The sequence below is a fragment of the Pristiophorus japonicus genome, chromosome 27 (genome assembly GCF_044704955.1).
Source record: "Pristiophorus japonicus isolate sPriJap1 chromosome 27, sPriJap1.hap1, whole genome shotgun sequence".
In the NCBI taxonomy this organism is placed as follows: domain Eukaryota; kingdom Metazoa; phylum Chordata; class Chondrichthyes; family Pristiophoridae; genus Pristiophorus; species Pristiophorus japonicus.
This window is the reverse complement of record NC_092003.1, coordinates 6,890,178-6,914,425: the sequence shown is the minus strand read 5'-3', so window position 1 is coordinate 6,914,425 and position 24,248 is coordinate 6,890,178. Positions and strand designations below refer to the sequence as shown.

Below are 24,248 nucleotides of genomic sequence, written 5' to 3'. Positions count from 1 at the left end.
CAACTCTCTCTCTCTCTCTCTCTCTCGCTCCCTTGCTGCCGGAAGTGACGTCTGCCGGCTCGCGGACGCTACCACCTCCCTCCCGCGGGCGGGAGCAGCCCGTGGATTGGTCCACGCGGCGGGTGGGCGGGGCCACGGGAGCCGGCCGGCCCGTCGCCATTGGTCGGCGCCGCCGTTTCCAGGGGCGACAGCCGCGGCCTAGCGGCCCGGGAGAAGCCTGAGGGGCGAGCGGCCGCGGCGATTGAGGTGAGGCCGGGGGCCCGGGCCGCCCTGGGGTGGTGGCGGGGGGGAAGGAGAGCAGCCCGGGGGACCCGGGCCCCACAACAACCTGCATTTATATAGCGCCTTTAACGCAGCAAAACGTCCCACGGCGCTTCACAGCGGCGTGATGAGACAAAAAAATTTGTCAACCTCCCAAATCCGGAAACTTTCGGACCGAGGTTTGGTGGTTTTCCGGATTTGGGAGTCGGAAATACAACCTCCCAAATCCGGAAACCTCGGGACGGCGTTTTTCCCCGGGAAATCTGCCATCCCGAATCCGGAATCCCCTTGTCCATGTTTTGGATTTTTCCGGATTTCGGAGACGGAAATCCGGCGTTCCCAATCCCGGAAACCTCGGGACCGAGTGTTTGTTTTTTTTCCCCCGGGAAATCCGCCGTCTTGAAATCCGGAACCCCCTTGTCCCAAGTTTTGGGTTTGTGCGGATTTCGGAGACGGAAATCCCGTGTTCCCAATTTCCGGAAACCTGGGTGCCGGGATTTTGAGTTTTTCCGGATTTCGGAGACGGAAATCTGACGTCCCGACTCCGGAAACCCCCTTGTCCCGAGTTTCGAGTTTTTTTCAGATTTTGGAGGCGGAAATCCGGCGTTTCCCATTCCGGAAGACCTCGGGGCCGAGTTTCGGGTTTTTCCGGATTTCGGAGACGGAAATCCAACATCCCGAATCCGGAAACCCCTTTGTCCGAGTTTTGGGGTTTTCCGGATTTCGGAGACGGAAATCCGACATCCCGAACCACTGCATGAAGGAATAAAACAAACAAAAGAAAACGACAATACAACTTGAAATCGCTGGAGATTGAGGCATTCAACATTGAGGCAACTGAGGAGTGATCTTAAGAGGCACATAAAATGCTAATTAAAGTTGAAACGATAGATCTGGAGCATGATAAAAGTCGCCGGTAAAATAAAGGTTTTTGGAACATATTTCCGGATTACTGACGTCGCCTCGTGCGATCTGCACAGTGTCCGCTTTTCAGAGCATTACGGTTTTCAGAAGTCCAGATTTCGGATGCTGTACCTGTACAAGACAAGACAAATACATTTAACACCGAGCCACTGAAGAAAAAAATTAGCGCAGGTGATCCAAAGCTTGGTCAGAGATGCAGGTTTTAAGGAACGTCTTGAAGGAGGAAAGAGAGGAGGCGGCAATTCGGCAAAGGCAGGCAGCACAGGTTTAGTCTCATTCTCACCTCTTGAGTCCAAAGGTCCTGGGTCCAAGTCCCATTCCAGGGACCTGAGCACAAAAACCCAGGCCGACACGCCCAGTGCAGTGCCGAGGGAGTGCCGCACTGTCGGAGGGGTAGTGCTGAGGGAGCGGCGCACTGTTGGAGGGGCAGTGCTGAGGGAGCGCCGCACTGTCGGAGGGGCAGTACCGAGGGAGCGCCGCATTGTCGGAGGGGCAGTGCTGAGGGAGCTCCGTACCGCGCTGTTGGAGGGGCAGTACTGAGGGAGCGCCGTACTGCGCTGTCGGAGGGGCAGTACTGAGGGAGGCCGCGCTGTCGGAGAGTCAGCACTGAGGGAGCGCTGCACTGTCGGAGGGTCAGTACAGAGGGAGTGCCGCACGTTCGGAGGGGCAGTACTGAGGGAGCGCCGCACTGTCGGAGGGGCAGTACTGAGGGAGCGCCGCACTGTCGGAGGGACGGTACAGAGGGAGCGCCGCACTGTCGGAGGGGCAGTACTGAGGGAGTGCCGCACTGTCGGAGGGACGGTACAGAGGGAGCGCCGCACTGTCGGAGGGGCAGTACTGAGGGAGTGCCGCACTGTCGGAGGGACGGTACAGAGGGAGCGCCATACTATCAGAGGGACGGTACAGAGGGAGCGCCGCACTGTCGGAGGGACGTCTTTCAGATGAAACGTTAAACCTAGGCCCCGTCTGTCCTGTCAGGTGAATGCAAATGTTCACAGGGCACTATTTCGAAGAAGAGTGGTTGTGTTATCCCCGGTGTCCAAGGGCCAATATTCATCCCTCAATCAACATAACAAAAAAACAGATGATCTGGGTCATTATCACATGGCTGTTTGTGGGAGCTTGCTGTGCGCAAATTGGCTGCTGCGTTTCCCACATTACAACAGCGACTACACTTCATTGGCTTCAAAGCGCTTTGGGACGTCCTAAAGGCCTGAAAGGCACTATATAAATACAAATCTTTCTTTTACAGACACCACTCAACATGTAACAAAGGAGACAATATACTTTATATACTGTCTTTTTTCAGACCTGGGGCTGGAAATGTATCAATGCCAACCGATGTAAAGATTTCCCACACAAAACAGAACTTTACACTCTAAATCTTTGTCTGTTCACTCGCAGCAAATTAGATTTAATGGCCATAAAGGCACAGGCCACTTTAATCACAGCTGCATCTCAACAGTTGAATAACACACTGACACTGTATAAATTGTATCTCGCCCCATAGCCTTGTATCAATCCCCAACTAATCCCACAGCCCCGCTCTCTCCCCATAGCCCTTTATCAATCCCCAAACTAATCCCACTGCCCTGCTCTCTCCCCATAGCCCTGTATCAATCCCAAACTAATCCCACTGCCCCGCTCTCTCCCCATAACCTTGTATCAATCCCCAAACTAATCCCCATTCTCTCCCTATAGCCCTGTATCAATCCCAAACTAATCCCACTGCCCCGCTCTCTCCCCATAGCCCTGTATCAATCCCAAACTAATCCCACTGCCCCATTCTCTCCCCATAGCCCTGTATCAATCCCAAACTAATCCCACTGCCCTGCTCTCTCCCCATAGCCCTGTATCAATCCCAAACTAATCCCACTGCTCCATTCTCTCCCCATAGCCCTGTATCAATCCCAAACTAATCCCACTGCCCCATTCTCTCCCCATAGCCCTGTATCACTCCCAAACTAATTCCATTGCCCCACTCTCTCCCTATAGCCCTGTATCACTCCCAAACTAATCCCACTGCCCCACTCTCTCCCCATAGCCCTATGTCAATCCCAAACTAATCCCACTGTCCCACTATCTCCCTATAGCCCTGCATCAATCCCTAACTGATCCCACTGCCCCGCTCTCGGACCAAAGCTTTGTATCAATCCCAAACTAATCCCACTGCCCCACTCTCTCTCCCATTGCCCTGTACCAATCCCAAACTATTCCCACTGACCCACTATCTCCCTGTAGCCCTGTATCAATCCCTAACTGATCCCACTGCCCCGCTCTATCTTCGAGACATTACCCATGAACAACATTTTAAACAAGTATACATCCACTAGAGAGGGCACAGAGGAAATTTACGGTTCCTGTGCGGGAGGAACGCTGTCTGCCTGGAGTTGTGGTCACCACATTACAGGAAAGATGTGATCGCACCGGAGAGGGTACAGAGGAGCTTTACGAGGCTGTTGCCTGGACTGGAGAATGTTGACGTTGAGGCGTTGCTTAACCGAGAGCCAATGTAGGTGATGTTTTCCCCGGCAAATGCAGATTGTTTGCTAACTGCTGTGGTTTGCAGGTTGTCGGAGCCATGCCTGCTCAGTACTGCGTCTCGCTGGCCAGCATCCAGAAGGCTCACACTGCCATCAGCGGTCTCGTCCACCGGACTCCCGTCCTCACCAACTCCACCCTGGACCGACAGGCTCAACGGAAGCTCTTCCTCAAGTGTGAGCTCTTCCAGAAAACGGGATCGTTTAAGGTAGGGCAGGGTCGGGAAATCGATCAGCCATCTCCGTCCGACCTGCATGGACATGGCTAAGTCAAGATTACTATCACACACACTGTGCAGGGCTTAAGAAATGGAAATAAATCTGGTTCCCGAGACACATCGGAGGTATTCAATCTCGGTGGGCAGCGTCCAAGGCCCAACCCTCTTCAGTCGTGGCTCAGCGGGTAGCATTCTCTCATCTCTTAAGTCAGAAGGTTGTGGGCTCAAATCCCACTCCGGGAACATGACCACAAAAATCTAGGCTGGCACTTCCAGTGCCAGTACTGAGGAAGCGCCGTACTGTTGGAGGGGCAGTACTGAGGGAGCGCCGTACTGCGCTGTCGGAGGGGCAGTACTGAGGGAGCGCCGTACTGCGCTGTTGGAGGGGCAATACTGAGGGAGCGCCGTACTGCGCTGTCGGAGGGGCAGTACTGAGGGAGCGCCGCACTGTCGGAGGGGCAGTACTGAGGGAGCGCCGTACTGCGCTGTCGGAGGGGCAGTACTGAGGGAGCGCCGCACTGTCGGAGGGGCAGTACTGAGGGAGCGCCGTACTGCGCTGTCGGAGGGGCAGTACTGAGGGAGCGCCGCACTGTCGGAGGGGCAGTACTGAGGGAGCGCCGTACTGCGCTGTCGGAGGGGCAGTACTGAGGGAGCGCCGCACTGTCGGAGGGACAGTACTGAGGGAGCGCCGCACTGTCAGAGGGACAGTACTGAGGGAGCGCCGCACTGTCGGAGGGTCAGTACTGAGGGAGCGCTGCACTGTCGGAGGGTCAGTACTGAGGGAGCGCCGCACTGTTGGAGGGGCAGTATTGAGGGAGCGCCGCACTGTTGGAGGGGCAGTACTGAGGGAGCGCCGCACTGTCAGAGAGACAGTACTGAGGGAGCGCCGCACTGTTGGAGGGGCAGTATTGAGGGAGCGCCGCACTGTTGGAGGGGCAGTACTGAGGGAGCGCCGCACTGTCAGAGGGACAGTACTGAGGGAGCGCCGCACTGTTGGAGAGGCAGTATTGAGGGAGCGCCGCACTGTTGGAGGGGCAGTACTGAGGGAGCGCCGCACTGTCAGAGAGACAGTACTGAGGGAGCGCCGCACTGTTGGAGGGGCAGTATTGAGGGAGCGCCGCACTGTTGGAGGGGCAGTACTGAGGGAGCGCCGTACTGCGCTGTCGGAGGGGCAGTACTGAGGGAGCGCCGCACTGTCGGAGGGACAGTACTGAGGGAGCGCCGCACTGTCAGAGGGACAGTACTGAGGGAGCGCCGCACTGTCGGAGGGTCAGTACTGAGGGAGCGCTGCACTGTCGGAGGGTCAGTACTGAGGGAGCGCCGCACTGTTGGAGGGGCAGTATTGAGGGAGCGCCGCACTGTTGGAGGGGCAGTACTGAGGGAGCGCCGCACTGTCAGAGAGACAGTACTGAGGGAGCGCCGCACTGTTGGAGGGGCAGTATTGAGGGAGCGCCGCACTGTTGGAGGGGCAGTACTGAGGGAGCGCCGCACTGTCAGAGGGACAGTACTGAGGGAGCGCCGCACTGTTGGAGGGGCAGTATTGAGGGAGCGCCGCACTGTTGGAGGGGCAGTACTGAGGGAGCGCCGCACTGTCAGAGAGACAGTACTGAGGGAGCGCCGCACTGTTGGAGGGGCAGTATTGAGGGAGCGCCGCACTGTTGGAGGGGCAGTACTGAGGGAGCGCCGCACTGTCAGAGGGACAGTACTGAGGGAGCGCCGCACTGTTGGAGGGGCAGTACTGAGGGAGCGCCGCACTGTCAGAGGGGCAGTACTGAGGGAGCGCCGCACTGTCGGAAGTGCATTCTTTCGGATGAGACGTTAAACCGAGGCCCCGTCTGCTCTCTCAGGTGGACGTAAAAGATCCCATGGCACTATTTCAAAGAAGAGCAGGGGAGTTCTCCCCGGTGTCCTGGGACCAATATTTATCCCTCAATCAACATCACAAAAAAACAGATGATCTGGGTCATTATCACATCGTTGTTCATGGGAGCTTGCTGTTTGCAAATTGGCTGCCGTGTTTCCTACATTACAACAGTGACTACACGCCAAAAGTACTTCATTGGCTATAAGGCGCTTTCAGACATCTGATGGTCGTGAAAGGCGCTATATAAATGCAAGTCTTTCTTTCAAGTCACACACCATCCCGACTTGGAAATATATCGGCTGTTTCTTCATCGTCGCTGGGTCACAATCCTGGAACTCCCTCCCTAACAGCACTGTGGGAGCACCTTCACCACACGGACTGCAGCGGTTCAAGAAGACGGCTCACCATCAACTTCTCAAGGGGCGATTAGGGACGGGCGATAAATGCTGGGCCTTCCCGGCTACGCTCACATCCCAGGAACGATAAAAAAAACCTTGCTATGCACTCCCATTGGATGGAATCCTAATGGACCAAACCCCTTCCCATTCGCTCCGATGAATACAGAATCGGTAGTTGATAAAAGTCCCCAAACATTTAACGGCATGTTACATTCAACTGTCGATTCTGTACAGTGGGAGTGAGTGGGAAGGGGTTTGGTTGTATGTCGGAATCGGGATTCAGACAGGTTCAATACAGTTGGGTAACACTCCACTCTGCTGGTAATACATTGGTATTACACATCAACAAATTGGATTTATCTTCACCATAGGCAGTCCCTCGGAATCGAGGAAGACTTGCTTCCACTCTAAAAGTGAGTCCTTCGGTGGCTGAACAGTCCAATACGAGAGCCGCAGTCCCTGTCACAGGTGGGACAGACAGTGGTTGAGGGAAGGGGAGGGTGGGACTGGTTTGCCGCACGCTCCTTCCGCTGCCTGCGCTTGGTTTCTGCACGCTCTCGGCGACAAGACACGAGGTGCTCAGCAGATGCACTTCCTCCACTTAGGGCGGACTGGTCTTTGGCCAGGGACTCCCAGCTGTCGGTGGGGATGTTGCACTTTATCAGGGAGGCTTTGAGGGTGTCCCTGTAACGCTTCCTCTGCCCACCTTTGCCTCGTTTGCCGTGAGGGAGTTGCGAGTAGAGCGCTTGCTTTGGGAGTCTCGTGTCGGGGCATGCGGACAATGTGGCCCTGCCCAGCGGAGCCGATCGAGTGTGGGTCAGTGCTTCGATGCTGGGGATGTCGGCCTGGTCGAGGACGCTAACGTTGGTGCGTCTGTCCTCCCGGGGGATTTGCAGGATCTTGCGGAGGCATCGTTGGTGGTATTTCTCCAGCGACTTGAGGTGTCTACTGTACATGGTCCCTTAACAGAATAAAACATCCCGAGGGGCTTCACAGCACTGTAATGAGACAAAATTTGACACCGAGCCACATAAGGAGATATTTTTTCTATTTCCCGTGGCAACTGGTAATTATTCTGCCATTCATACCCTATCTAGACACATCTTTTGTTTCCTAACTTGAGCCATTACCATCTCAATTTGGCCCATCAAATCTCGAATCTCTCCTGTCCTCCACCTGATCAACGACCTTCCCTTTTGTTCTTTCCTCCCCTCCCCCTTTCAGTGCCCCTTACATTTGCTTAAGAATCTGTTACATCTCGTACTTTTGCCAGTTCTGACGAAGAGTCATCGACCCGAAACGTTAACTCTGTTTCTCTCTCCACAGACACTGCCCGACCCGCTGAGATTTCCGGCCATTTTCTGTTTATTTTCCACGTCCGCAGTACAGGCAACTCGCGATTATCCGCACACGGATCCAATGGGAAGCCGTTGTAACGGGATTTAAAATTTCGGCCCGGGACACCGGAGTCCTTGGGCCTGGGAAGGCATCGGGGTTTAACTTTATAATGTCAATCGCTCGAATGGAGAAATTGTTTACCCGGCATAGCCCAATCCCCGAGGGACCCGGATAATCGAGAGTTGCCTGTATTTTGCTTTTGTGTTGTGATATATTAGATAAGGAGGTATTGGGACAGGTGACCTAATGCTTGGTCAAAATGGTAGGTTTTAAGGAGCGTCTTAAAGGAGGAGAGAGAGGCGGAGAGGTTGAGGGAGAGAGTTCCAGAGCTTCCTGCCCAGGCAGCTGCAGGCACAGCCACCGATGGTGGAGCGATTATAATCAGGGATGTTCAAGAGGGCAGAATTTGAGGAGCGCAGACACCTCCGAGGGCTGTGGGGCAGGAGGAGGTTACAGAGATAGGGAGGGCTGTAGGGGCTGGAGGTGGTTACAGAGATAGAGAAGGGTGTAGGGCCGGAGGTGGTTACAGAGATAGAGAGGGGTGTAGGGCTGGAGGTGGTTACAGAGATAGAGAGGGGTATAGGGCTGGAGGTGGTTACAGAGATAGAGAGGGGTGTAGGGCCGGAGGTGGTTACAGAGATAGGGAGGGGTGTAGGGCCGGAGGTGGTTACAGAGATAGGGAGGGCTGTAGGGGCTGGAGGTGGTTACAGAGATAGAGAAGGGTGTAGGGCCGGAGGTGGTTACAGAGATAGGGAGGGGTGTAAGGGCTGGAGGGGGTTACAGAGATAGGGAGGGGTGTAGGGCTGGAGGAGGTTACAGAGATAGAGAGGGGTGTAGGGCTGGAGGGGGTTACAGAGATAGGGAGGGGTGTAGGGCCGGAGGAGGTTACAGAGATAGGGAGGGGTGTAGGGCTGGAGGAGGTTACAGAGATAGGGAGGGGTGTAGGGCCGGAGGAGGTTACAGAGATAGGGAGGGGTGTAGGGGCTGGAGGAGGTTACAGAGATAGAGAGGGGTGTAGGGCTGGAGGTGGTTACAGAGATAGGGAGGGGTGTAGGGCCGGAGGAGGTTACAGAGATAGGGAGGGGTGTAGGGCCGGAGGAGGTTACAGAGATAGGGAGGGGGTGAGCAGGACATGGAGGGATTTGAGAACGAGGATGTGAATGGTGAAATAAAAGCGGAAGTTGTTAAACTGCCCCCAGCGAGCTGATGACTGGGTATTTTTCAGATACGAGGAGCTCTCAATGCAGTGTCCAGTATCGCTGAGGGGAGGCAGGAGGGTGAGGAGATCCGAGCCATGGTGACACACAGCAGCGGCAATCACGGGCAGGCACTGGCACTAGCGGCTCGAATGAAAGGTGGGCAGAGCAAAACCATTCTGGGCCCCCTGGTACCCACCAGTACTGTACCCCAGTGTTATATAGTGACAGACCTTTTCCCACCGGTACTGTACCCCAGTGTTATACAGTGACAGACCTGTACCCACCAGTACTGTACCACAGTGTTATACAGTGACAGTCCTGTACCCACCAGTACTGTACCCCAGTGTTATACAGTGACAGACCTGTACCCACCAGTACTGTACCCCAGTGTTATACAGTGACAGACCTGTACCCACCAGAACTGTACCCCAGTGTTATACAGTGACAGACCTGTACCCACCGGTACTGTACCCCAGTGTTATACAGTGACAGACCTGCACCCACCAGTACTGTACCCCAGTGTTATACAGTGCCAGACCTGTACCCACCAGTACTGTACCCCAGTGTTATACAGTGACAGACCTGTACCCACCAGTACTGTACCCCAGTGTTATACAGTGACAGACCTGTACCCACCAGTACTGTACCCCAGTGTTATACAGTGACAGACCTGTACCCACCAGTACTGTACCCCAGTGTTATACAGTGACAGACCTGTACCCACCAGTACTGTACCCCAGTGTTATACAGTGACAGACCTGTACCCACCGGTACTGTACCCCAGTGTTATACAGTGACAGACCTGTACCCACCAGTACTGTACCCCAGTGTTATACAGTGACAGACCTGTACCCACCAGTACTGTACCCCGGTGTTATACAGTGACAGACCTGTACCAAGCAGTACTGTACCCCAGTGTTATACAGTGACAGACCTGTACCCACCAGTACTGTACCCACCAGTACTGTACCCCGGTGTTATACAGTGACAGACCTGTACCCACCAGTACTGTACCCCAGTGTTATACAGTGACAGACCTGTACCCACCAGTACTGTACCCCGGTGTTATACAGTGACAGACCTGTACCCACCGGTACTGTACCCCAGTGTTATACAGTGACAGAATTGTACCCACCAGTACTGTACCCGTGTTATACAGTGACAGACCTGTACCCACCAGTACTGTACCCCAGTGTTATACAGTGACAGACCTGTACCCACCAGTACTGTACCCCAGTGTTATACAGTGACAGACCTGTACCCACCAGTACTTTACCCCAGTGTTATACAGTGACAGACCTGTACCCACCAGTACTGTACCCCAGTGTTATACAGTGACAGACCTGTACCCACCAGTACTGTACCCCAGTGTTATACAGTGACAGACCTGTACCCACCGGTACTGTACCCCGGTGTTATACAGTGACAGACCTGTACCCAGCATTAGGGCACTGTACTCCCTTGTGTTTCTTACAGTGTGGAATTGTCACACATTCGCTGTTATGTTGTGCTGAACCAGCGGTGTTCACAGGTGCAGGGAGTGGGCGAGGAGAATGTTGGATCCGGCCATGAGGGACCCGCCGATGATGATGATGGTATTACTTTCCTGAGTGACACTGCGCCCTGCGCTTTCGCCCCGTGTCCAGCCACGTGTAAGTGTGTGTTTTCAACCCCCACAGGGATCCCTGCGTACGTGGTGGTGCCTCGGACAGCCCCAGCGTGCAAAAAGGCCGCCATGCTGGAATACGGCGCGCGCATCGTGGAGTGTGAGCCCAGCGAGCAGGTAAGGTGTCACCAGCTGGAGGTGAGGGCTGACTCATGGGAGGGGGGGGGTGGGGGAAGGGTTGGCGGGCTTGGACATGATGGAGGAGGGAGGCGTCGGGCGAGAGAACGAGGGAGGGGAGGAGGACGAGGGGCGGGTGTGGAGGGAGGAGAGAGAGGGGACGAGGGGGGAGAGAGCAGAGAGGTGGCTTTTATACACAGGAGCACAGAGTATGAGAGCAATGATCAATTAGTAGGGTAGACCACGGGTACATTACGCTAGTTCAGCTTAGGGTAACCCATGACAGATAGGACATAAAAGCAGTGTCAGCTGCAGCTCAGTGGGTTGTGGGTTCGAGCTCCACTCCAAAGATTTGGCCACAAAAATCTAGGCTGACACTCCCAGTGAAGTACTGAGGGAGCGCCGCACTGTCGGAGGGGCAGTGCTGAGGGAGCGCCGCACTGTCGGAGGGACAGTGCTGAGGGAGCGCCGCACTGTCGGAGGGGCAGTGCTGAGGGAGCGCCGCACTGTCGGAGGGGCAGTGCTGAGGGAGCGCCGCACTGTCGGAGGGGCAGTGCTGAGGGAGCGCCGCACTGTCGGAGGGGCAGGACTGAGGGAGCGCCGCACTGTCGGAGGGGCAATACTGAGGGAGCGCCGCACTGTCGGAGGGGCAGTACTGAGGGAGCGCCGCACTGTCGGAGGGGCAGTACTGAGGGAGCGCCGCACTGTCGGAGGGGCAGTACTGAGGGAGCCCCTCGAGCAGAGAATTCCAAGGATTCACAACCCTCTGAGTGAAATAGGCGACCCCGTAGCCTGAGACTGTGCCCTCTAATTCGAGGGTCACCAGCCCGGAGGAAACATCCTCTCTGCATCTACCCTGTCGATTCCACTCAGAACCTTATATGTTTCAATAAGATCACCTCTCATTCGTCGAAATGAGTGAGTATAGGGCCAATCCGCTCAATCTCTCCTCATAGGATATACTTGCTTTGGAGACGGTACAAAGGAGGTTCACTCAATTGATTCCTGTGGTGAGAGGCTGCCTTATAAGAACATAAGAATTAGGAACAGGAGTAGGTCATCTAGCCCCTCGAGCCTGCTCCGCCATTCAACAAGATCATGGCTGATCTGGCCGTGGACTCAGCTCCACTTACCCGCCCGCTCCCCGTAACCCTTAATTCCCTTAAAAATCTATCTATCTATTTATGAGGAGAGATTGTGTAGAATGGGCCGATACTCTCTAAAGTTTAGAAGAATGAGAGGTGATCTCATTGAAACACACACAATTCTTACAGGGCTTGACAGGGTAGATGCAGGGAGGGTGTTTTCCCCGGGCTGGGGAGTCTAGAACCAGGGGTCACACAGTCTCAGGATAAGGGGTCGGCCATTTAGGACGGAGATGAGCAGGAATTTCTTCACTCAGAGGGGGGTGAATCTTTGGAATTCTCTGCCCCAGAGGGCCGTGGAGGCTCAGTCTCTGAGTACATTCAAGGCTGGGATCGATAGATTTTTGGAGGCGAGGGGATCGGGCAGGAAAGTGGAGTTGAGGTCGAAGGTCGGCCGTGATCTCATTGAATGGCGGAGCGGGCTCGAGGGGCCGAATGGCCGACTCCTGCTCCTAATTCTTCTGCTCTTATAGGACAACCCTCTCAACCCAGGAGTCAATCTCGTGAACCTCTGTTGCACCCCCTCTATGGCGAGTATGTCCTTCCTCAGATGAGGAGACCACAACTGTGCACGTTGCTCCAGGTATGGCCTCAGCAAGGCCCTGGAGAGGATAGGGGTCCTGAGTTTCAACGAATGCACTTCAGCCACACTGCAACGTGATTGTTGGTCTGTTCACATTTTGTTTCTCTTAGGCTAGGGCGGCAGCTGCATCCAGGACAGTTGTGGAAACCCAAGGAGTACTGGTCCACCCGAATCAGGATCCCCTTGTGATCGCGGGACAGGGCACCATAGGATTGGAGATCCTACAACAGGTAACGGGAGCCTTTGGGATCTCGTTCTCACCCTTATTTTCAAATTTGCGGGCCTGGTCTTCCAACACGCTTTTCCTCAGGCGGCCGAAGGCTGCACTGGCGCACTGGAGGCGGTGTTGGATCTCGTCATCGATGCCTGCTCTTGTTGATGGGAGGCTCCCGAGGTATGGGAAGTGGTCCAGGGCCGCGCCGTGGATCTTGATGACTGGGGGGGGGGGGCAGCGCTGTGCGGCGAGGACAGGCTGGTGGAGGACCTTTGTCTTACGGATGTTTCGGGTAAGGCCCATGCTCTCGTACGCCTCAGTAAATACGTCGACTATGTCCCTGAGTTCAGCCTCTGTATGTGCGCAGACGCAGGCGTTGTCCGCGTACTGTAGCTCGACGACAGAGGTTGGGGTGGTCTTGGACCTGGCCTGGAGACAGCGAAGGTTGAACAGCTTCCCACTGGTTCTGTAGTTTAGTTCCACTGATAAAGCCTCCCTGATAAAGTGCAACATCCCCACCGACACCTGGCCAAAGACCCAGTCCGCCCTAAGTGGAGGAAGTGCATCAGGGAGGGCGCTGAGCACCTCGAGTCTCGTCGCCGAGAGCGTGCAGAGACCAAGCGCAGGCAGCGGAAGGAGCGTGCGGCAAACCAGTCCCACCCTCCCCTTCCCTCGACCACTGTCTGTCCCACCTGTGACAGGGACTGTGGTTCCTGTATTGGACTGTTCAGTCACCTAAGGACTCATGTTAAGAATGGAAGCAAGTCTTCCTCAATTCCGAGGGACTGCCTATGATGATGATGATGATGATGATTTACAAAGCCCTCCATGGCCCTCGCCCCTCCCTATCTCTGTAATCTCCTCCAGCCCCACAACCCCCCGAGATGTCTGCGCTACTCTAATTCTGCCCTCCTGAGCATCCCTGATTATAATCGCTCCACCATCGGTGGCCGTGCCTTCTGTTGCCTGGGCCCCAAGCTCTGGAACTCCCTCCCTAAACCTCTCCGCCTCTCTCTCCTCCTTCGAGACGCTCCTTAAAACCGACCTCTTTGACTAAGCTTTTGGTCACCTGCGCTAATTCCTACTTGGGTGTCAAATTTCTTAAATCTCGTGATACTCCTGTGAAGCACCTTGGGACGTTTCACTACGTTAAAGGCGCTATATAAATACAAGTTGTTGTTGTTGTTGAGTGAGTCGAACAGAATAAAAACATAAGAACATAAGAAATAGGAGCAGGAGTCGGCCATTCGGCCCCTCGAGCCTGCTCCGCCATTTAATACGATCATGGCTGATCCGATCATGGACTCAGCTCCACTTCCCCGCCCGCTCCCCATAACCCCTTATCCCCTTATCGTTTAAGAAACTGTCTATTTCTGTCTTAAATGTATTCAATGTCCCGGCTTCCACAGCTCTCTGAGACAGCGAATTCCACAGATTTACAACCCTCTGAGAGAAGAAATTTCTCCTCATCTCAGTTTTAAATGGGCGGCCCCTTATTCTAAGACCATGCCCCCTAGTTCTAGTCTCCCCCATCAGTGGAAACATCCTCTCTGCATCCACCTTGTCAAGCCCCCTCATAATCTTATATGTCTCGATAAGATCACCTCTCATTCTTCTGAATTCCAATGAGTAGAGGCCCAACCTACTCAACCTTTCCTCATAAGTCAACCCCCTCATCCCCGGAATCAACCGAGTGAACCTTCTCTGAACTGCCTCCAAAGCAAGTGTATCCTTTCGTAAATATGGAAACCAAAACTGCACGCAGTACTCCAGGTGTGGCCTCACCAATACCCTGTATAACTGTAGCAAGACTTCCCTGCTTTTATACTCCATTGGGTGTCGCACTGCGTAGAACAGGGAATGGGAGCCTTCGGGATAGAGGGTGTAGAATGAAATGGGAGTCATAGAAAAATCACAGCACAGAAGGAGGCCATTCGGCCCATCGTGCCTCTGCTGGCTTTTCGAAAGAGCTGTTGTGCTTAGTCCCACATCCCCGCTTTATGTTCATACTCCTTTAAGTTGCTCATCCTCACGGCAAATGAGCCAAAGGTGGGCAGAGGAAACGTTACAGGGACACCCTCAAAGCCTCCCTGTTAAAGTGCAACAGCCCCATCGACAGCTGGGAGTCCCTGGCCAAAAGACCAGTCCGCCCTAAGTGGAGGAAGTGCATCCGGGAGGGCACTGAGCACCTCGAGTCTCGTCGCCGAGAGCGTGCAGAAACCAAGCGCAGGCAGCGGAAGGAGCGTGCGGCAAACCAGTCCCACCCTCCCCTTCCCTCAACCACTGTCTGTCCCACCTGTGACAGGGACTGTGGTTCCTGTATTGGACTGTTCAGCCACCTGAGGACTCGTGTTAAGAGTGGAAGCAAGTCTTCTTCGATTCCGAGGGACTGCCCATGATGATGAAGATGTCCTCCGGTATCTGTCCAGCTCTGGTCTAAAATTACTGATGGAATCAGCTTTTCAGGTCGAACGCCCCATTGGATATATTCAAGAGGGAGTTAGATGTGGCCCTTACGGTTAAGGGGATCAAGGGGTATGGAGAGAAAGCAGGAATAGGGTACTGCAGTTGCATGATCAGCCATGATCTTATTGAATGGTGGTGCAGGCTCGAAGGGCCGAATGGCCTACTCCTGTACCTATTTTCTATGTTTCTTCTATGTTTCTATCCTGACAACTCTCTTGGGTGGAAACGGTTTCTCCTCCTCTCCCCGCTCTATCTTTCTCCCAACGATTTTGAATCTATAACCTCTGGTCCTTGGGCTAAAGTGTGTAGCAAACAGAATGTTATCCTATGTATGTGGTTAGGATCTGGAATACGCTGCCTGAAAGGGTGGTGGGGGGCAAACTCAATTGTGGCTTTCAAAAGTTAAGTACCTCACAGAACCACAGAGATTTACAGCACGGAAGGAGGCCATTCCAGCCCATCGTGTCCAGCCTGATCACACTTTCCTGCTCTCGGTCCGTAGCCCTGTAGGTTACAAGCGCACATCCAAGTACTGTTTAAATGTGGTGAGGGTTTCTGCCTCTACCACCCTTTCAGGCAGCAAGTTCCAGACCCCCACCACCCTCTGGGTGAAGACATTTCCCCTCAAATCCCCTCTAAAACCTTTAAATCTGCTCCCCCCCCCCCTGGTTGTTGACCCCTCTGCGAAGGGAAATAGGTCCGTCCTATCCACTCTATCCAGGCCCCTCATGATTTTAGACACATTGTTCCTCCCGAGCACACTACATATCATGCCTCAAATTACTCATGCGCTATCCCAAAATGTTCTTGGCGGAAATCCTCGTGTCTGCGCTGTTGGGCGTTACTCTGTGTGAGTACTTAGCCCCTGTGCAATCCCGGGGCCTGGCCGTTCCTGACAGCACTGCTTTGGTCCCGTGTCATACAGGTCCCAGACGTGCAGGCTGTGGTTGTGCCTGTCGGGGGTGGAGGAATGATCTCGGGAATTGCAGTCGCCATCAAGGTAGGATTTGCGGACAAGCGGAAGTGACTCGAGCCTGCTGCGCCGTTCAGTGAGATCGCGGCTGATCTGATCCGGGCCTCAATCCGCTTCCCCGCCCGCTCCCCATAACCCTTCACTCCCTTATCCTTCAAAAATCTGTCTATCTCCACCTTAAATATAATCATATTATATACGGCGTATATGGTTAGATATGGTGCTCCATGTTATATATGGTATGTATGGTTTACATGGTTATACGTGGTAATATAGGGCATACATGGGTATATGTGATTATATCTGGCTATATATGATATATGTGGTTATATCTGGTTGCAAATGGCATGCATGGTTATATATGGTTATATGTGGTATATATGGTTATATGTGGTATATATGGTTATGTATGATATATATGGTTATATGTGGTAAATATGGTTATATATGGTATATATGGCCATGTGTGGTATATATGGTTATATGTGGTATATATGGTTATGTATGGTATATATGGCTATTCATGGTATATATGGTTATGTATGGTGTATATGGTATATGTGGTAAATATGGTTATGTATGGTATATATGGTTATATGTGGTATATATGGTTACATGTGGTATATGTGGTAAATATGGTTATATATGGTTACATGTGGTATATATGGTTATGTATGGTATATGTGGTAAATATGGTTATATATGGTATATATGGTATATATGATAAATATGCCTATGTATGCATATATATGGTTATGTATGGTATATATGGTTACATGTGGTATATATGGTTATATGTGGTATATATGGTTATATGTGGTTATGTGGTATATGTGGTAAATATGGTTATATATGGTTACATGTGGTAAATATGGTTATATATGGTTACATGTGGTATATATGTTTATGTATGGTATATATGGCTGTGTTGTATATATGGCTATGTGTGGTATATATGGTTATATGTGGTATGTATGGTATATATGGCTATGCATGGTATATATGGTTATGTATGGTATATGTGGTAAATATGGTTGTGTATGGTGTATATGGTTATGCATGGTATATATGGTATATGTGGTAATTATGGTTATGTATGGTATATATGGTTATATGTGGTATATGTGGTAAATATGGTTATATATGGTTACATGTGGTATATATGGTTATGTATGGTATATATGGTTATGCGTGGTATATGTGGCTATGTATGGTATATATGGTATATGTGGTAAATATGGTTATGTATGGTATATATGGTTATGTATGGTATATATGGTTACATGTATATATGGCTATGTATGGTATATATGGTTATGTATGGTAAATGTGGTTATGTATGGTATATATGGTTATGTATGGTATATAGGGTATATGTGGTAAATATGGTTGTGTATGGTATACATGGTTATATATGGTATATGTGGTTACATGTATATATGGCTATGTATGGTATATATGGTTATATATACCATAAAACTGGGTCTTTACCCGTTGGAGTTCAGAAGGATGAGGGGGGATCTTATAGAAACATTTAAAATAATGAAAGGGATAGACAAGATAGAGGCAGAGAGGTTGTTTCCACTGGCCGGGGAGACTAGAACTAGGGGGCACAGCCTCAAAATACAGAGGAGCCAATTTAAAACCGAGTTGAGAAGGAATTTCTTCTCCCAGAGGGTTGTGAATCTGTGGAATTCTCTGCCCAAGGAAGCAGTTGAGGCTGGCTCATTAAATGTATTCAAATCACAGATAGATAGATTTTTAACCAATAAGGGAATTAAGGGTTACGGGGAGCGGGCGGGTAAGTGGAGCTGAGTCCACGGCCAGATCAGCCATGATCTTGTTGAATGGCGGAGCGAGCTTGAGGGGCTAGATGGCCTACTCCTATTCCTAATTCTTATGTTCTTATGTTCTTATGCGTGGTATATATGGCTATGCATGGTATATATGGTTATGTATGGTATATATGGTATATGTGGTAAAGATGGTTATGTATGGTATATATGGTTATGTATAATATATGGTTACATGTATATATGGCTATGCATGGTATATATGGTTATGTACGGTATATATGGTTATGTATGGTATATATGGTTATATGTATATATGGCGATGTGTGGTATATATGGTTATGTATGGTATATATGGTTACATGTATATATGGCTATGTGTGGTATATATGGATATGTATGTTATATGTGGTATATATGGTTATGTATGGTGTATATGGTTATATGTGGTATATATGGTTATGTATGGTATATATGGTTACATGTATATATGGCTATGTATGGTATATATGGCTATGTATGGTATATATGGTTATATGTGGTATATATGGTTATGTATGGTATATATGGCTATGCATGGTATATACAGTTACGTATATATGGTTATATATGGTGTATATGGTTATATATGGTATATATGGTTATGTATGGTATATATGGCTATGCATGGTATATATGGTTACGTATATATGGTTATGTATGGTATATATAGTTATATATGGTATATATGGTTATGTATGGTATATATGGCTATGCATGGTATATATGGTTACGTATATATGGTTATGTATGGTGTATATGGTTACATATGGTATATATGGTTATGTATGGTATATATGGCTATGCATGGTATATATGGTTATGTATGGTATATATGGTTATGTATGGTATATATGGTTATGTATGGTATATATGGTTATGTATGGTAGCCACTCCTGTATTACCTGCTTGGACCGTGTGGCCTGGCTTGGCGATAACCTCACGCTCACACGCGTTCCCCTCCGCCTGCCACAGGCACAGCAGCCGCAGGTCAAGATCTACGCGGCGGAGCCGGAGAACGCGGACGACTGTTACCGCTCGAAGCGCAGCGGGCAGCTCACCCCCAACACCCAGCCCCCCATGACGGTGGCCGACGCTGTGAAGACCAGTATCGGGGCCAACACCTGGCCCATCATCAGGGACTTGGTGGACGATGTGTTCACCGTCGGCGAGGAGGAGATTCAGGTATTGTACCGGGCCTCAGCCGCAGCACTGCGCACAGCTCTGCTCTCCGGATCTGAGGAAGAATATACTTGCTGTAGAGGCGGTTCACCAGACTGATCCCAGGGATGTTAGGGTCGTCCTCTGAGAAGAGTTTGAGCAAATTGGGCCTAAAATCGGTTGGGATCGACAACCCGAGGGAGCGCCGCACTGTCGGTGGGGCAGTACTGAGGGAGCGATGCACTGTCGTAGGGACAGTACTGAGGGAGTGCCGCACTGTCAGAGGGGCAGTTCTGAGGGAGCACCGCACTGTCGGAGGGACAGTACTGAGGGAACACCGCACTGTCGGAGGGGCAGTACTGAGGGAGCGCTGCACTGTCGGTGGGGCAGTACTGAGGGAGTGCCGTACTGTCGGAGGGGCAGTACTGAGGAAGTGCCGCACTGTCGGAGGGGCAGTACTGAGGGAGCGCCGCACTGTCGGAGGGGCGGTACTGAGGGAGCGCCGCACTGTCGGAGGGGCAGTACTGAGGGAGCGCCGCACTGTCGGAGGGACAGTACTGAGGGAACGCCGCACTGTCGGAGGGGCAGTACTGAGGGAGCGCCGCACTGTCGGAGGGACAGTACTGAGGGAGTGCCGCACTGTGGGAGGGGCAGTACTGAGGGAGCGATGCACTGTCGGAGGGACAGTACTGAGGGAGTGCCGCACTGTCAGAGGGGCAGTTCTGAGGGAGCGCCGCACTGTCGGAGGGACAGTACTGAGGGAACGCTGCACTGTCGGTGGGGCAGTACTGAGGGAGTGCCGCACTGTCGGAGGGACAGTATTGAGGGAGTGCCGCACTGTCGGAGGGGCAGTACTGAGGGAGTGCCGCACTGTCAGAGGGGCAGTACTGAGGGAGCGCCGCACTGTCGGAGGGACAGTACTGAGGGAGTGCCGCACTGTCGGAGGGGCGGTACTGAGGGAGCGCCGCACTGTCGGAGAGGCAGTACTGAGGGAGCGCCGCACTGTCGGAGGGGCAGTACTGAGGGAGCGCCGCACTGTCGGAGGGACAGTACTGAGGGAACGCCGCACTGTCGGAGGGGCAGTACTGAGGGAGGGCCGCACTGTCGGAGGGACAGTACTGAGGGAGTGCCGCACTGTTGGAGGGGCAGTACTGAGGGAGCGATGCACTGTCGGAGGGACAGTACTGAGGGAGTGCCGCACTGTCAGAGGGGCAGTTCTGAGGGAGCGCCGCACTGTCGGAGGGACAGTACTGAGGGAACACCGCACTGTCGGAGGGGCAGTACTGAGGGAGCGCTGCACTGTCGGAGGGGCAGTACTGAGGGAGTGCCGCACTGTCGGAGGGACAGTATTGAGGGAGTGCCGCACTGTCAGAGGGGCGGTACTGAGGGAGCGCCGCCCTGTCGGAGGGGCAGTACTGAGGGGGCGCCACTCTGTCGGAGGGGCAGTACTGAGGGAGTGCCGCACTGTCGGAGGGGCAGTACTGAGAGAGCGCCGCCCTGTCGGAGGGGCAGTACTGAGGGGGCGCCGCACTGTCGGAGGGGCAGTACTGAGGGAGCGCCGCACTGTCGGAGGGACAGTATTGAGGGAGTGCCGCACTGTCAGAGGGGCGGTACTGAGGGAGCGCCGCCCTGTCGGAGGGGCAGTACTGAGGGGGCGCCACTCTGTCGGAGGGGCAGTACTGAGGGAGTGCCGCACTGTCGGAGGGGCAGTACTGAGAGAGCGCCGCCCTGTCGGAGGGGCAGTACTGAGGGGGCGCCGCACTGTCGGAGGGGCAGTACTGAGGGGGCGCCGCACTGTCGGAGGGGCAGTACTGAGGGGGCGCCGCACTTTCGGAGGTGCCATATAGTGAGACATTAAACCAGAGCCCTGTCTGCCCCCTCAGGTGTACGTAAAATATCCCATTTGCTCCCATCCTGTACAGCAAGGGTGTACTCCCCGGTGTCCTGGGGCCAATATTTATCCCTCAACCAGCATCACGAAAACAGATGATCTGGGTCATTATCACACTGCTGTTTTGTGGGAGCTTGCTGTGCGCAGGTTGGCTCCCGCGGTACAACAGTGACCACATGTCAACACAAAATGCATTTGATGTCCTGAAAAGTTGTAAATGGGCCTCTTTGTCTTCCGCAGCGAGCCACGCGGCTGGTGTGGGAGCGGGCAAAGCTGGTGATCGAGCCCACAGCCGGGCTGGGCGTGGCGGCCGTCCTCTCCCCCCGCTTCCGGGAGCTCCCCGCCAGCCTCCGCAACGTCTGCGTGGTGCTGTGCGGAGGCAACGCAGACCTGGACTCCCTCGAGTGGCTGCGTGGGGCCCAGGGCGGGCGAGACGGCCTTTGACCTCTGTGTCCCGCATAGCGCCGGGCACTGTCACGTGATTGATGACACGGGGTCGGGGGGGTGGGGGGGGACAGTGAGCAGGAAATTGAGGGGGAGGAAATTAAGGGGAGAATGGGTCCTTGTGCGTGAAACACAAATAGTTAGCATGCAGGTACAGCAAGTGATCAGGAAGGCCAATGGTATCTTGGCCTTTATTGCAAAGGGGATGGAGTATAAAAGCAGAGAAGTCCTGCTACAACTGTACAGGGTATTGGTGAGGCCACACCTGGAGTACTGCGTGCAGTTTTGGTCTCCGTATTTAAGGAAGGATATACTTGCATTGGAGGCAGTTCAGAGAAGGTTCACTCGGTTGATTTCTGGGATGAAGGGGTTGCCTTATGAAGCAAGGCTGAGCAGGTTGGGCCTTATCCTCATTGGAGTTTAGAAGAATGAGAGGTGATCTTATCGAAACGTGTAAGATTCTGAGGGGGCTCGACAAGGGTAGATGCAGAGAGGATGTTTCCACTGATGGGGGAGACTAGAACTAGGGGACATGGTCTTAGAATAAGAGGGACGTGAATCTGTGGAATTCTCTGCCCCAGAGAGCTGTGGAGACTGGGACATTGAATATATTCAAGGCTGAGATGGACAGATTTTTGAACGATAAGGGAATAAAGGGTTCTGGAGAGCGGGTGGGGAATGGAGTTGAGGCCAAGATCAGATCAGCCATGAGCTTATTGAATGGTGGAGCAGGCTCGAGGGGCCGACTGGCTGACTCCTGCTCCTATTTCTTATATTCTTAATGCCGGGGTCCAAGAGAGAGTCTTGAAGTGATGTTGGATGGAATGCAGTGATCTGGGGGGAGGGAGCAATAACTAGAAGGTCAGCCCTCAATGGGGGCATTTTCAGCGGTAATTCACAGACAGAAGAGCAAAGGGTTGGGACCGAGATATAGGAAAAGGGCTGTGTGTTCCCCGGCTTTGGGACTGTGTTCTGTATCATGCGCCGTACGCCCCGTTATATGGTAGACACCTCAAGTCGCTGGAGAAATACCACCAACGATGTCTCCGCAAGATCCTGCAAATCCCCCGGGAGGACAGACGCACCAACGTTAGCGTCCTCGACCAGGCCAACATCCCCAGCATCGAAGCACCGACCACACTCGACCAGCTCCGCTGGGCAGGGCCACATTGTCCGCATGCCCCCCAGACACTAGTCTCCCAAAGCAAGCGCTCTACTCGGAACTCCGACACGGCAAGCAAGCCAAAGGTGGGCAGAGGAAACGTTACAAGGGACCACCCTCAAAGCCTCCCTGATAAAGTGCAACATCCCCCACCGACACCTGGGAGTCCCCGGCCAAAGTGGAGGAAGTGCATCCGGGAGGGCGCTGAGCACCTCGAGTCTCGTCGCCGAGAGCGTGCAGAAACCAAGCGCAGGCAGCGGAAGGAGCGTGCGGCAAACCTGTCCCACCCTCCCCTTCCCTCAACCACTGTCTGTCCCACCGGTGACAGGGACTGTGGTTCTCGTATTGGACTGTTCAGTCACCTAAAGGCTCATGCTAAGAGTGGAAGCAAGTCTTCCTCGATTCCGAGGGACTGCCTGTGATGATGAATATGGTAGAGTGTTCATGGGCTGTGGGAGGAGATTAATTAGAAAGAGATGAGATGAACAGGACATCATAGGATCGTGCTGCCTGCGTTGCCTATGAATACCAGTATTTTTTAATGTGTCAGGCCAACATCAGCACCCACCAAAATAATACCCAGAGACACTGCTGTAATAAATCTTTTATTTGATTAAAAATGATCACGCTCTTTTTCCACATGGACAGTCTGGGTATTTCACACCTAGCAATACCCGTTATCCTGTAAATCTACTTTTAGGTTCAGCAATTCCCCTCAAGTCTCGGGGCAGAGGGCAGCATTGGAGCAGCTGATTGGCCATCCAGCCCATCGCGCTCGCACCTAATTTAGGCTCCTGTTGGTCGCTGGTTAGACACAGTCCTGACCCCTCCCCAGATATAGAGTAAAACTCCCTCTACACTGTCCCATCACACACTCCCAGGGCAGGTACAGGGGGTTAGATACAGAGTAAAGCTCCCTCTACACTGTCCCATCACACACTCCCAGGGCAGTTACAGGGGGTTAGATACAGAGTAAAGCTCCCTCTACACTGTCCCATCACACACTCCCAGGGCAGGTACAGCACGGGGTTAGATACAGAGTAAAGCTCCCTCTACACTGTCCCATCACACACTCCCAGGGCAGGTACACGGGGTTAGATACAGAGTAAAACTCCCTCTACACTGTCCCATCACACACTTCCAGGGCAGGTACACGGGGTTAGATACAGAGTAAAGCTCCCTCTACACTGTCCCATCACACACTCCCAGGGCAGGTACACGGGGTTAGATACAGAGTAAAGCTCCCTCTACACTGTTCCATCACACACTCCCAGGGCAGGTACACGGGGTTAGATACAGAGTAAAACTCCCTCTACACTGTCCCATCAAACACTCCCAGGGCAGGTACAGGGGGTTAGATACAGAGTAAAGCTCCCCCTACACTGTCCCATCAAACACTCCCAGGGCAGGTACAGCACAGGGTTAGATACAGAGTAAAGCTCCCTCTACACTGTCCCATCAAACACTCCCAGGGCAGGTACAGCACGGGGTTAGATACAGAGTAAAGCTCCCACTACACTGTCCCATCAAACACTCCCAGGGCAGGTACAGGGGGTTAGATACAGAGTAAAGCTCCCTCTACACTGTCCCATCAAACACTCCCAGGGCAGGTACAGCACGGGGTTAGATACAGAGTACAGGTGGGAAAGTGGAGTTGAGGTAGAAGATCAGCTATGATCTTATTGAATGGCGGAGCAGGCGTGAGGGGCTAAATGGCCGACTCCTGCTCCTATTTCTTCTGTTCTTATTGAATACAAGTTGATGGAACCAGTCCTTATAAATTAATTCTTTC

The 24,248-nt window shown here is 52.8% G+C and overlaps 1 protein-coding gene across 4 annotated transcripts in view; it reads left to right on the top strand.

Moving 5' to 3' along the window:
- The first annotated feature begins 180 nt into the window (after positions 1-180).
- The window catches only part of LOC139239453 (serine racemase-like), a 140,039-nt gene continuing 115,971 nt past the window's right edge, over positions 181-24,248 (top strand). For 2 of the 4 annotated variants that reach the window (XM_070868208.1, XM_070868207.1), the window contains exons 1-7: positions 196-246; positions 3,755-3,934; positions 8,829-8,958; positions 10,482-10,585; positions 12,424-12,543; positions 15,919-15,993; positions 18,774-18,983. In XM_070868208.1, coding sequence (XP_070724309.1) covers positions 3,767-3,934; positions 8,829-8,958; positions 10,482-10,585; positions 12,424-12,543; positions 15,919-15,993; positions 18,774-18,983 — 807 coding nt within the window. In that variant the 5' untranslated portion in view covers positions 196-246; positions 3,755-3,766. Of the gene's footprint in view, positions 247-3,754; positions 3,935-8,828; positions 8,959-10,481; positions 10,586-12,423; positions 12,544-15,918; positions 15,994-18,773; positions 18,984-21,090; positions 23,422-24,248 lie in introns of those variants that run through there. The other 2 variants (XM_070868206.1, XM_070868209.1) reach the window with 2 other exon arrangements.